The sequence below is a fragment of the Podarcis tiliguerta genome, assembly GCF_965153285.1.
Source record: "Podarcis tiliguerta genome assembly, chromosome: 18".
Lineage (NCBI taxonomy): Eukaryota > Metazoa > Chordata > Lepidosauria > Squamata > Lacertidae > Podarcis > Podarcis tiliguerta.
In genome coordinates, this window is record NC_139551.1 from 1,312,550 (window position 1) to 1,327,043 (window position 14,494).

The 14,494-nt window shown below is 50.7% G+C and overlaps 2 protein-coding genes across 3 annotated transcripts in view; both read left to right on the forward strand.

Moving 5' to 3' along the window:
• The window catches only part of ANKRD24 (ankyrin repeat domain 24), a 121,183-nt gene that overhangs the window by 96,285 nt on the left and 10,404 nt on the right, over positions 1-14,494 (forward strand). The gene's annotated exons all lie outside the window — the stretch shown is intronic.
• PALM (paralemmin) overlaps positions 1-14,494 on the forward strand; it is a 45,861-nt gene that overhangs the window by 12,505 nt on the left and 18,862 nt on the right. For both annotated transcript variants that reach the window (XM_083421795.1, XM_083421796.1), the window contains exons 2-3: positions 5,891-5,939; positions 14,184-14,264. In XM_083421795.1, the coding sequence (XP_083277921.1) occupies positions 5,891-5,939; positions 14,184-14,264 (130 nt within the window). The remainder of the gene's footprint in view (positions 1-5,890; positions 5,940-14,183; positions 14,265-14,494) is intronic.

Here is a 14,494-nt window from a genome sequence, read left to right on the forward strand (position 1 = left end):
GTGGAGACAGGGATACTGCAAAATAGCGGGTGAATTCTGGGTCCCCTATAGAACCCCTTTGGTTCAACGCTCTCCCCAACTGCCCTGTGTCCTGAGTTCAAGTCTCCCAGCCCTTTTCCAGATGCATGTAGAAACCAGCTGCCTCTTCGCCTCCTCTCTTGAGCGTTTCGTCTGTTCCATCTCTGGCTGGGAAGCAAATCACACCAGGCTTGAGACGTGCGTACGAAAACACACACACACACACAAGCAAAACACTTATCCTGTTAGTCACACTTGGCACCTCTAGCCCTTGTTCCTGCATGAGCGACGCAGAATAAAATTGCCAATGGTTTCTCTCTTTTTTAAAAACAACAACCACACACAACCACACCAAGCCAGCCTTTCTCCATCAAAGTTTCCCCCCACGCCCGAGAATATATATATATATATATATATATATATATATATATATATATATCTGCAATTGTTTTTCCGCTGAACCTTGGCTGGGTGAGATCATAGGGCGGGTTGTGGCTGCAAAGATTAGACTCCTCTTCAAATCATCACCCGGGGAGATCCACATCTCTGCTCCCTTTCGCAGCAGGTGGTTTGACGCCCCCCCACCCCAAATGAAAGCTGGAGGGGTAGATAAATCTTGGGTTCAAGGCTCTGCGCAGATGGAGGGAGAGAAGGGTTGTTTTGTTTTGCTCAGGGCTCAGCGCATGGCAAAGAAGCAGGTGGAAAACGAGGCGGAATAGAGGATTTCCGGAAGATATCTGGCGCTGGGGGGGGGTTCTGGGGCAGGTGGGACAATGGTCACCCCCCCGTCCAGCCGCAAAGGGAAGGGCGCTTTTGCCCCCTGGGGCAGGGAGAGATGGGCAAATAAGATATTTGTACCCGGGGGTTATGGAAGAGACCTTTGTTCCCGGAGAGAAATGGGGAAGAGAGCCCTTTGTCCCGGGGAGAGATGGGCGAGACCAATAATAATAATAATAATAATAATAATAATAATTTATTTATACCCCACCCATCTGGCTGTTTCCCCAGCCACTCTGGGCGGCTCCCAATCAAGTGTTAAAAACAATACAGCATTAAATATTAAAAACTTCCCTAAACAGGGCTGCCTTCAGATGTCTTTTAAAGATAAGATAGCTACTTATTTCCATCACATCTGAAGGAAGGGTGTTCCACAGGGCGGGCGCCACCACCGAGAAGGCCCTCTGTCTGGTTCCTTGTAGCCTCACTTCTTGCAATGAGGGAACCGCCAGAAGGCCCTCGGAGCTGGACCTCAGTGTCCAGGCTGGACAATGGGGGTGGAGATTCTCCTTCAGGTCTACTGGGCCGTTTAGGGCTTTAAAGTTCAGCACCAACACTTTGAATTGTGCTCGGAAACTTACTGGGAGCCAGTGTAGGTCTTTCAAGACTGGTGTTATGTGGTCTTGGCAGCCGCCCCCAGTCACAAGTCTAGCTGCCACGTTCTGGATTAGTTGCAGTTTCCGGGTCACCTTTTAGAAGACATCTCAAGGCAGCCCTGTTTAGGGAAGCTTTTAATGTTTAATAGACTATTGTATTTTAATATTCTGTTGGAAGCCGCCCAGAGTGGCTGGGGAAAAATTATTATTATTATTATTATTATTATTATTATTATTATTATTATTATTTGCACCCAGGGAGAGAAAGGGGCAACAGACTCCTTTGTCTCTCTGGGGATAGACAGTGCTACCCTGGTATGCTACATGTGTGGGGTGTCGTCGTGGTGGGGAGTCCTGGGCTGTGTTGCGGACAAGGCTTTGGGGACTGAATTTGCCCCTACAAGTGGTCTTAACCCTGACCATTAGGTCCAGTCGTGGCCGACTCTGGGGTTGTGGCGCTCATCTCGCTTTATTGGCCGAGGGAGCCGGCATACAGCTTCCGGGTCGTGTGGCCAGCAGGACTAAGCCGCCTCTGGCGAACCAGGGCAGCGCATGGAAACGCCGTTTACCTTCCCGCCGGAGCGGTACCTATTTATCTACTTGCACTGGTGTGCTTTTGAACTGCTGGGTTGGCAGGAGCCGGGACAGAGCAACGGGAGCTCACCCCGTCATTGCGGGGATTCGAACCGCCGACCTTCTTATTGCCAAGTCCTAGGCTCTGTGGTTTAACCCACAGCGCCACCCGCAAGTGGTCTTAATGTTCATTTATTCCTCACCTTGAGAGGCAGTGCTGTATAGTGGTTAGAGCACCCTGCCGGGACCCTAGGGCAGCAAAGAGAGCTGCCGGGAAGTGTGTGCGAGAGACGCCGCTTGTTCCAGACGCCGCTCCCTCCTCTGGGTATATTTATTTGTGAGATAAGTCTCATCCGAAGGCCACTCCTTCGCTCCCCCAGAGCATCTTCCGTTGCCGGGCTAATCTCTGTTGCCACGGCAACGACATCCTCAGCACCCTCCTCCCTGCTCCCTGAGCATTATAAATTACGGCTAAGTGGCTTCCTTGGCGGAGAGGGAGAAGGGGCTGGATGGCTTCTGGCCTGGTGGGGGTGGGAAGATGAGAGAGAGAGAGAGAGCGCATTTTGACACGCCCAAATCGCGGCCCTGTCAGGAGTCTTCCATTCCCTCTGGAAATATCAACCGCGGGAAGAAGATCTGAAAGGGATGGGTGTGTTTTTCGTCTCAGTAGCGGCGTCTGGTGGCCATGTGGCCCACATCACTCAGCACGTCAGAATTTGAACACAGGACCAAAGTGTACTGGAAGTAGCAAAGATCGCCAGTGTCGAAGCAACCTCAACTCCGCTGGACTGGTCATGTTGTGCGGATGCCTGATGATCGCCTTCCAAAGCAACTCCTCTATTCTGAACTTAAAAATGGAAAGCGTAATGCTGGTGGTCAACAAAAGAGGTTCAAAGACTCTCTCAAGGCAAATCTTTAAAAATGTAGTATAAACACCGACAACTGGGAAACACTGGCCTGCGAGCGCTCCAGTTGGAGAACAGCCTTTCCCAAAGGTGTCATGGGCTTTGGAGACACTCGAACTCAGGACGCGAGGGAGAAACGTGCTAAGAGGAAGGCACGCTTGGCAAACCCTCACCATGATCAACTCCCACCTGGGAACCAATGTCCCCACTGTGGAAGGACATGTGGATCCGGAATTGGCCTCCACTGTCACTTACGGACCATGTTTATGGAAGAAAATACATGTTTGATGCATTACGGTATTTTAATAGTTTGTTGGAAGCCACCCAGAGTGGCTGGGGAAGCCCAGCCAGATGGGCGGGGTATAAATAATAAATTATTATTATTACTCGGCTACAAGGGATCACCCAAGATAGCAGGCAAGAATTCGACCCGCACAACGCCGCTGGCTAAAGGAGGGAACTACACAAACTGACCAAACAAATTTCCATAGGGAAAAGGGCCAGGTTCTGCACTTAGGCAGGAAGAACCAGATGCACAAATATAGGATGGGGGACACCTGGCATCCTAGCAGGACATGGGATAAAGGATCTGGGGTCTTGGTGGACCGCAAGCTGAACATGAGCCAACTCTGTGATGCAGCAGCAAAAAAAGCAAATGCTATTCTAGGCTGCATCCACAGAAGTCTAGTGTCCAGATCAAGGGACGTCATGTTGTTGTTGTTTAGTGGTTTAGTCATGTCCGACTCTTCGTGACCCCCTGGACCAGAGCACGCCAGACATTCCTGTCTTCCACTGCCTCCCCCAGTTTGGTCAGACTCATGCTGGTCGCTTCGAGAACACTGTCCCACCATCTCGTGTCATCATGATTGTCAAGCCTCTGTTAAGCAGAGGCTTGACAACCATATGTCAGGAGTGCTCTGATGGTGTTTCCTGCTTGGCAGGGGGTTGGACTCGATGGCCCTTGTGGTCTCTTCCAACTCTATGATTCTATGATTCTATGATTCGTCCTCCGTCGTCCCCTTCTCCTTGTGCCCTCCATCTTCCCCAACATCAGGGTCTTTTCCAGGGAGTCTTCTCTTCTCATGAGGTGGCCCAAGTCTTGGAGCCTCAGCTTCAGGATCTGTCCTTCCAGTGAGCACTCAGGGCTGATTTCCTTCCGAATGGAGAGGTTGGATCTTCTTGCAGTCCATGGGACTCTCAAGAGTCTCCTCCAGCACCAGAATTCAGAAGCATCCATTCTTCAGCGATCAGCCTTCTTTATGGTCCAGCTCTCACTTCCATACATCACTACTGGGAAAACCACAGCTTTAACTATACGGACCTTTGTTGGCAAGGTGATGTCTCTGCCTTTTGAGATGCTGTCTATTCTGCCTTGGTCAGGCCACACCAGGAATACTGTGTCCAGTTCTGGGCAGCACAATTTAAGGTGGATGTTGAGAAGCTGGAAGGACTGAGATGATCAAGGGCAGGGCTCAGCAAACTTTTTCTGTCTGGTGTGTGTGTTGTGTGTGTGCAAAAATATAATCCCCTTTTGTCTCTAGCAATCTCCCTACCCGGTTAATTAACATCTTACTAATGATGTAAGCGGCTGCCTCCCAGGGGTGTGTGTGTGTGCTTTTTCGGCTAAAAAGACTGTGTCTCTTGAACTGGGAAAAGTTTTTCCCGCCTTCATTTTAAGGGCGCTGGAGAAGGTTATTTTTCGACCGGTTGGCACAGAAGGCTTTCGCTGCCACTCGAACGCAGGACAATGTAGGAAGCGGCGAACAACAGATGGAGGAGGAAGTCTCTGCTTTTAGCTACAAAAATGTGGAGAATAGGGACGAGGGAGGGAAGGGGGGGTCAGATGCGGGAAGGAAGAGGTCGTTTGATGTCCGCCTGCTGTGTCCGGTTCATTGTATCTGAGCCCCCACAACAGAAATAAAACCCCTCCCCGAGTCTTCCTTGCCCCCCCCCCCCCGGGATGGTGGGGCTTTGTGTGGTGGAGAAAAGAAAAAATATTTATTTCAGTAATAGAAACATGAGAGTCTGCTGGATTGTGGCAATAGCCAGTGCCGGATTTACGTATAAGCTAAAGAAGCTATAGCTTAGGGCCACACTCTCTTGGGGCCCCCCAAAAAAATTAAAGGGGGGGACACCTGGATGTGTATATTTCCAAAATATAATCTATCTATCTACCTATCATCTATATCTATCTATCTATCTATCTATCTATCTATCTATCTATCTATCTATCTATCTATATCTATCTATCTATCTTTCTTTCTGTCTATCTATCATCTATCTGTCTGTCTATCTATCTATCTATCTATCTATCTATCTATCTATCTATCTATCTATCTATCCCAGTGTTGGATTTATGTATAAGCTCAACAAGCTCTAGCTTAGGGCCCCACTCTCTTGGGGGCCCCAAAAAAATTTAAAGGGGGGGGAAAACTGGATATACATTTCCAGCTGGGTTATTGCCAACAGCTGGGTTTTACTTCATTCCCTTTGTCTGTGTTGGACACGATCCCTTCTCTTGCTCGTTTTCTCTCTCTACAACAACCCAGCGAGGCGGAGAGGCGGGCGTTGGTTCAAGGTGGCTGATTTCGATGTTTATAGGGCATCTATGTGTTCCTTGTGGCGCTGTGGGTTAAACCACAGAGCCTAGGGCTTGCCGATCAGAAGGTCGGTGGTTTGAATCCCTGCAATGACAGGGTGAGCTCCTGTTGCTCGGTCCCTGCTCCTGCCAACCTAGCAGTTCGAAAGCATGTCAAAGTGCAAGTTACCTTCCAGCGGGAAGGTAAACGGCGTTTCCATGCGCTGCTCTGGTTCTCCAGAAGCGGCTTAGTCCTGCTGGCCACATGACCCGGAAGCTGTACGCCGGCTCCTTCGGCCAATAAAGTGAGATGAGCGCCGCAACCCCAGAGTCGGCCACGACTGGACCTAATGGTCAGGGGACCCTTTACCTTTAGCTTTATGTGTCCCTTGAAGTCTGAGTTCCTGCGTCTTCTTAAGTCTTCCTCTTGTCTTTCTCTCCAGGATCATCGACACGAGTACAATTCAGCAGGAGAGACTGCAGGCCATAGCGGTAAGTCCTTGATTTTGCATCCTAATAAAGGATCATCATCGCCATAAGTTCTTATTTATTCCCTGCCCATCTGGCTGGGTTTCCCCAGCCACTCTGGGTGGCTCCCAACAGAATATTAAAAACGCGGTAAAACATCAAACATTAAAAAGCTTCCCTAAACAGGGCTGCCTTCAGATGTCTTCTAAAAGTCAGATACTGAGCTCCAGCTGACCTTGAAAGCCTTAAACGGCCCAGTAGACCTGAATGAGCATCTCCACCCCGGACACCTGGGTCCATCTCCCAAGGGCCTTCTGGTGGTTCCCTTACTGCGAGAAGCGAGGTTACAGGGAGCCTCAGCTTCAGGATCTGTCCTTCCAGTGAGCACTCAGGGCTGATTTCCTTCAGAATGGAGAGGTTGGATCTTCTTGCAGTCCATGGGACTCTCCAGAGTCTCCTCCAGCACCAGAATTCAAAAGCGTCAATTCTTCGGCGATCAGCCTTCTTGATGGTCCAGCTCTCACTTCCATACATCACTACTGGGAAAACCAGAGCTTGAACTATACGGACCTTTGTTGGCAAGGTGATGTCTCTGCTTTTTAAGATGCTGTCTAGGACATGCCAAAACAGATCTCATGCTTGTGTCGAGATTCATTTGGTGCTGTTGTCCCCATCCCTATTATTATTCTTTTAAATTATTACCTGTGCTTTACCTGGATGTCCCCGGGCAGGTTGCGGCCATTGAAAAGATATTCAGAACTGTTTGGAAACTTGCAGGACAGAACACAATCGCTAAACATAACCTGGGTCTGTGTCAAAGGGGTGTGTCTACGCCATTCACCCCAAACTGACCCCCCCTGTGGGGAGTTTGCAGGTTAGGACCTGCGACCGGGAACACCCTCTCCTGGTCTGCTGCCATCCGGAAGGGCGAGGGTGTGAGAATCGACTCCTTTTCACATTTATTTTGGCACGTAGGTGAAGCACCAGACTCTTGAGAACAGCCAGGCAGTCATTTCAAGGCTGCAGACCCTCCAAGTGCCCCTATTTTCCAGTCTCAGATTTACAGAAGCCGGCCCGGTTTCTGATTTGATCCCAAAACATCCCGCTTTTCCTTAGGGTGCCCCTCTTTTCAGAGGAGAAACGTTGGAGGGGATGGAATAGGACGTCCCTATTTTCAGGGGAGAAACGTTGGAGGGGATGGAATAGGACGTCCCTATTTTCAGGGGAGAAACGTTGGAGGGGATGGAATAGGACGTCCCTCTTTTCAGGGGAGAAACGTTGGAGGGGATGGAATAGGACGTCCCTATTTTCAAGGGAGAAACGTTGGAGGGGATGGAATAGGACGTCCCTCTTTTCAGGGGAGAAACGATGGAGGAGATGGAAGAGGACGTCCCTATTTCCAGGGGAGAAACGTTGGAGGGTCTGCTAAAGGCGGGGGGGGGGGAGAAATGGACAACGAACCTGGTGTTGTCCAGTGGGCCGCCCCCACGACGGTGCCCCCGTTTCTCGGATTTGTCCCTGGGGCGAAAATGCCAGTTATCTGACCGATGAGCTCAGTTCCTTCCTGGGGAGGGAGGAGGGTGAAAGCAAGAAAGCTCGCTATCTCCCAGCCGGTTTTGCCGGGTTGTAACCTTGAGAGAGAAAGCTACAAATGTGGAGCTCTCCCCTCAGCGTGAACGCTCCTCTCTCTGAGACAATGGCATCCTTTTTTCTGCTCCCTGACATAGGCCCTTTTCTTCTCCGCCTTTAGAAGCCGGCGAAGCTACAACATCAGCCGGATGCCAGGGCTGCACAGCAGGGGTCCCCCCGGTAACCCGCTTCCTCCCCGAGCCGCGAGGATGTGGGTTGGAGGGGGCAGCCAAATTAGGGGAGGCCGCCGTTTGGCACCGCCAATTCGGACAGAGCCGGGCAAACGGAGGTCTTTGGACCCCCAACAAACGTGCCCATCGGGTACCCTTTCAAGAACACTGCATTCTTGGGCAGCTGAGATCGGGAGGCTGGCAGGGGCCGGCGCCAGGGCTTAGCAGGGCTGTTCCCCTGGCACACACCTCGCCACGGGGGCCGCCAAATCTCCTGCAATGGGGAGGTAGGCCCCCCCTGAGAGAAGCGACCCCTTGGAGACGGCCTTCAAGCCCCGGGGGCCTCCAAAACCTACAGCGAGCGCTGGCCACCTGCCCAAATCTTCTTCCTCCTCTTTTGGGAGAGTGCAACAAACTGCTTCTCGTTTCATTTCCCCCCCAAATTTTATTGGGGGGCCATACTCTCCAGCATTTCTCCCCTGAAAATAGGGACGTCCTATTCCATCCCCTCCAACGTTTCTCCCCTGAAAATAGGGACATCCTATTCCATCCCCTCCAACATTTCTCCCCTGAAAAGAGGGACGTCCTATTCCATCCCCTCCAACGTTTCTCCCCTGAAAAGAGGGACGTCCTATTCCATCCCCTCCAACGTTTCTCCCCTGAAAAGAGGGACGTCCTATTCCATCCCCTCCAATGTTTCTCCCCTGAAAAGAGGGACGTCCTATTCCATCCCCTCCAACGTTTCTCCCCTGAAAATAGGGACATCCTATTCCATCCCCTCCAATGTTTCTCCTCTGAAAATAGGACATTCTGGGATCAGATCTGAAACCGGGAGGGCTTCTGTAAATCTGGACTGTCCCTGGGAAATAGGGACACTCAGAGGGTCTGGAATCTACTGGAAAAGGGGCATCATTGGGGTCTTTTGCCTCCTGACCCTTTCTCTCTCCCCCCCGTAATGACGCCCCAGTTTTCATCGGAGAAACACTGGAAGGTATGCAATGCAGGGAGCCGAAAGCCAAGCATCTCGACTGGCCCCGGTTTCCCGGAAAACAAATCACCGCTCGCGATTCATGTCCCCACCCCCCCGCCTTTTGGCACTGGGCGCCCGTGGCTGAAGGCTGTTCCCCCTCCGCCGTTCGCAGTACGCCATGTTCCTGGCCTCTCCAAATTACCCATCCTGTACAGACCTCACAACAAAGAGCATTTATGTCGACTTTAAGGCTAGGAAGGGAAAGCACACACACACACACACCGCAATTGTCCTGTAATGATCTGTTATCAACAGCTCAGGATGATGGAGTTTTGCACCCTGCTGGGCATGTGATGGGAGGCTGTCCAATCGCCGCAGGACACCCTGAAGTCCACACGAGCGCATTTAGAGACATGGGGAGGCCGAGGCTGCGTCTTACAGCTTTTTAACATGTGTTTGTGGGAAGGGGGGGTCCTGTCTACTTCAGGGTTGTCTGAGCGGCAGCTCGCCCAAGTTTCAAACTCAGGGTCCTGTCCCAAACTTTCCCGGTGAGGCCAGGAACTGAGAGTTTCCGCCTGCCAAAGCAGACGTCCAGTGGCTGAGCTACAAGATCCTAGTCCTCATGGCGGGTTTAAAACCAGCGTGTCTGAAGGGTCCTGAGTGATGTAACCCTGCCCCTCTTGCTCCTTGAAGCCGTCGAACATGGACAGGAGAGACTCATACAGGATGATGGGGATGAAGATGTCGGCATCACTCTCATCCCTCTCATAATTCTCCAGGACCGGCAGGAGATGGGAAGTTAGTTGGTGTGGATGGGTGGCGGCTAATGGATTGAGGTTGGATCCTGACAAGACAGAAGGACTGTTTTGGGGGGACAGGAGGGTATGGGGGACTCCCTGGTCCTGAATGGGGTCACTGTGCCCCCGAAGGACCAGGTGCGCAGCCTGGGAGTCATTTTGGACTCACAGCTGTCCATGGAGGCGCAGGTCAATTCTGTGCCCAGGGCAGCTCCCTCTGGGACGCAGGATGAGACCCTCCCTGCCCGCAGACTGTCTGGCCAGAGTGGTGAATGCTCTGGTTATCTCCCGCTTGGACTACTGCCATGGGCTCTCCGTGGGGCTGCCTTTGAAGGTGACCCGGAAACTGCAACTACTCCAGAATGCGGCAGCCAGACTGGGGACTGGGAGTGGAGACCATATAACACTGGTCCTGAAAGACCTACATTGGCTCCCAGGACCTTTCCAGGCACAATTCAAAGTGTTGGTGCTGACCTTGAATCCCCTAAATGGCCCAGTAGACCTGAAGGAGCATCTCCACCCCGGACACCGGGGTCCATCTCCCGAGGGCCTTCTGGCGGTTCCCTCCCTGCAAGAAGCAAAGTTACAGGGAACCAGGCAGAGGGCCTTCTCGGTGGTGGCCCCCTCCCTGAGGAACACCCCCCCCATCAGATGTCAAGGAAATAAACAACTATTTTACTTTTAAAAGACACCTGAAGGCAGCCCTGTTTGGAGAAGTTTTTTATGTCTGACGCTGTATTGTTTTTGATATTTTATTGGAAGCTGCCTAGAGTGGCTGGGGAGACCCAGTCAGATGGACGGGGTATAAATAATAAACTATTATAATATTATTATTAAACAACTACCTGACTTTTAGAAGGCATCTGAAGGCAGCCCTCTTTGGGGAAGTTTGGTGTTTTATTATGTTTATATATGTGTGGGAAACCACCCGGACTGGCTAGGCTGACCCAGCCGGATGGGCGGGGAAGAAATAATAAAATTATTATGGTCCTGATTCGCCCTAGGTGGGCAAGCTGAGGCGTGCAGAGGTGTGCTCTGCAACTAAGCTGCTACGTCCCTTTCACCCAGGGCACCTTGTTGGTTAATCTAACCTGGAATCAGCCAAACGAATGTACACCCATCGCCGCTTTGGCCCTGGCTGGCTGCCCGTACCTTGAAGTCCCCTTTCGGACGCCTGTTTCCCCTCCGATGCTGTCCGCTAGATACAGGCCCTTTACAAGAAAGGAGAGTATTGTTTTGGAGGGAAACGAAGGGCAGAGAGAGAAGAGAAACAGTCAGGAGTAAAGGGACTCTGGCCAGCTCCTTCTCCGTCCTGGGAATGAACGTGAGCCTCTGTTAATGGAGAAATCTGAGGGCTCCCTTGGACAAAAAACAAGGACACCAGCCAGGAATCCCAGAGCAAAACAGCAGCCAGTAGGCTTGGTCTTGATTGAAGACAGGACTCCCACCTGCCACCAGGTGGAACAAGATGGAAGCCCCGAACAAAAGAGAACCCAAACTTTTATTAGTTGCTCATCCCCATCTTACACCCCCCAAACTACATCACTAATGCATCATGAAAGGGGAGGTCTGGTGGCCGGAATCTGAGCATCCTGGACCCTGCCCCATGGTTCCCCTTGCCCTCCACCAAACACCCATCAAGTGGAACAAAAGAGATATTTACATTTCCCTGTTTCCCAGCGTAGTTCATCCCACCCTTTTGTCTTCATCTGGGCTTGTTATTTCTGGAATGGCTACCTGTCCAGCACTCAGGTACCAGAAGGCCAGGGATTATCACTCAGGCAGAGGGGATGCTGAGGAGCTGAGCTCACAGGTCTATATGAATTTCTGAAGTTTTCCCACTGAGCCAGTACACAGATACATTTATCAGTGAATTCTTACATTTGGTATCGTGCAGCAAAGGCCCTTTGAATAGATAGGAAGAAACTGCGATGAAGTGTTTTGTGGGGACAAGTCACAAAAGTCACAAAAGCGATTGTGCTGGTTTTGGCAGTGGGCTGCACGTGCGTGATATCTGCTGGAGGGGCAACCCCCCCATAAACCTATACATAAATTCCGGCAATACTCTGCAAAAAGTTCGGAGGGAGGGAGGCTGTTCTGAAAAGGAGAGTAATGGATCATCACTTGGCAGACAGGCGATGCGTTTGGAAGAGCTTGCGGCAGGCTTGGCCACCAAAGGAATATTGTCTGGTTTTTCCATGTGGGGCCGGAATGAAGACATTTCCAGGGTTTTAACATCCCTTGTCCCGGCCACCTCCGGAAATGCAATAGAGGGTGTGTTTTTTTGCATTTTTGCACGCCAGTGGAAAAAGCGCTCTCCTCCACAGAGACCCTCTTTGGGTGTTGAAATATCGGCAGGGGGGGGGTCCCTTTTGGAAGTGCAAATTTGGGGGAGTGCAATTCCATTTGCATTTAATGAATTTCTCCTGGAAATTTCTCCTGCAAACTGGAACGGAGCCAAGCTGTGATATTCACGCTTCTACGAATTTTGCAAAGGAGTTTCTCCAGCCCTGCAGTAATGTGTACAAAAATACGTAGATTAGGGAAAGTGGGCAAATTAGACGCCTCTTTCGAGTCTTCTTTTTTTTCATGCCAACACTCCTAAAACAGGAGTTGCTTAAACAAATTATTTATTCACTTGACATCTGGCGGGAGGGGGTTCCCGCAGACTGACTCTCCAGAGTGGTGCATGCTCTGGTTATCTCCCGCTTGGACTACTGCCATGCGCTCTACGTGGGGCTACCTTTGAAGGTGACCCGGAAACTACAAATAATCCAGAATGCGGCAGCTAGACTGGAAACTGGGGGCGGCCGCCGAGACCACATAACACCAGTCCTGAAAGACCTACATTGGCTCCCAGGACATTTCCAAGCACAACTCAAAGTGTTGGTGCTGACTTTGAAAGCCCTAAATGGCCCAGTAACCCTGAAGGAGCGTCTCCACCCCCATCATTCTACCCGGACACTGAGGTCCAGCGCTGACGGTCTTCTGGTGGTTCCTTCCCTGCGAGAAGCAAGGTTACAGGGAACCAGGCAAAGGGCCTTCTCGGTGGTGGCGCCCTCCCATCAGATGCCAAGGAAATAAACAACTACCTGACTTTTAGAAGACATCTGAAGGCAGCCCTGTTTAGGGAAGCTTTTAATCTTTAATGCTGTATTGTTTTTAATAATCGATTGGGAGCCGCCCGGAGCGGCTGGGAAAACTCAGCCAGATGGGCGGGTCATAAATGATAAATTATTATTATGATGATGATGATGAATGGGGCTGTCCCCCAATTTCTGTTTTCCCAGCGGGATTTTGATTTAACTAGGGCGACGGGGAGCTGTCCGAGAGGAGGACAACAAAAGCATCCCTTGTTTGTGACACATTCTTGCCCTCGTTTCGAGAGGGAAATCAAGCAGGGAGCAGCCCCAAGAGGGATGGAATTTCTCTCCCGGTTGCAAACAACAACAGATTCTTGTTCGAGGTTGGCCTGGCTGAAGGCCCGCAGGAGCCCAATGAGGTCCCTTTTCAGAGAAAATCACTTTTCTGTGTCTTCTTTGAGCTCTCTGCTCCCTCACTCTTGGGCTGGAAAAGGTTCCACGTCTCTGGCAGAAGCGAAACGCAGATCCGGTTCGCCTTCAAAGGCAAACCCGTCGAATTTGCGTTTCCCGGAGCGAAACGAGAACCGAAATATATAGGTGGAATGTTGTTGTTGTTTAGTCGTTTAGAGAGAGAGAGAGAGAACCGAAATGCGGCCGCGAATGGATTTTGCGATGCAGTTCTGCAACCGACCGATGTTTGCCAAAAAAAATTGCACAGCACATGTACGTCAGGGGAAATAACATACCCCAAAACTGCTTTGTATTGCAGGGGCAAATCCCGTTGAAGTTTGAAATATTCACAAATAAAAGCTTTTTTAAAAATTAAAAAAAAAGGAAAAAGTAACGACCCTCCCTAACTCATGGTGTTACGGTAAAATCTGGGTGCGAGGACTAAGTCCGCGGGTCCCTGCGGAGGAAAATGGGCTCAGCCGGAGACAGGAGCAAACTGCAGAAGATCCATGTTTATTGCGCAACAGTGTCAAGGCGAGATTGAACCGCGAGAAAGGGGTGACATGAACTTTTGAAACTTCCCTCCATGTCCCAGAATACAGTGCAAAATACATCCCAGTTACATCATGAATACATTAAGAAGAGGTTGGGTTACACAGGATTAACATATGGAGGGGGGAGGGGGGAATATGCAGAGCTGGAGATATGCGCAGATAAGCACATCCTGAGTCCAGGTGATGAGAAGACAATGGTCCATGTATGCATAGTCTGCCACCTGGCATTGCCCGGAGGAAAGGCTTGGCAGAGTGATTTGACAGGATTAGGGTCTTGACACCTTGCTTGAGGGATTATGGAGGACAGGGGAGGTGTCATGGAGTCCTAGAGAAATTGAGCAAATTGGCACGTTGATTTTCTATGAATTTTATAGATTTTAGTCCCTTTTGTCATTGACAATTGGAAATAAATGGATATATTGTAGCGAAGAAGGAGGTGAAGAAGACATGCCCCCCCCCTTCCGTATCAATGGCCAAGGGAGAAACAAGGTGGGAACTTTGGAAAGACCTCAGGGCCCCCCCCCCAGGAGTCTGTTTTAACTTTTGGGGAGGCTGTCACTCACTTTTTCTCCCCCCCCCCGTTCCTCCTACCCTCCTTTCCGCCTGCGATTTCAGGAGAAGAGGAAGCGCCAAGCAGAGATAGAAAACAAGAGGCGGCAGCTGGAAGACGACCGGCGTCAGTTGCAACACTTAAAGGTAGGGAGAGCTGCTGGCCTGTGTTGTAAATAAAAATATGCCCTTTTCCCTTATGGGGTATCCAAGAGCCCATATAGAGTCCTTACACAGGTTCCCTATTGGTAGGAGAAAATAACAGAGGCCAACCAGAGAATATTGAGAAGCAAAGCAGCTAGTAAGCCTGATCTTTATTGATCTGTTGCAACAGGGTACTCCCCTCACCCGCAGGAGAGGAAGAGGGCCCCCAGAAT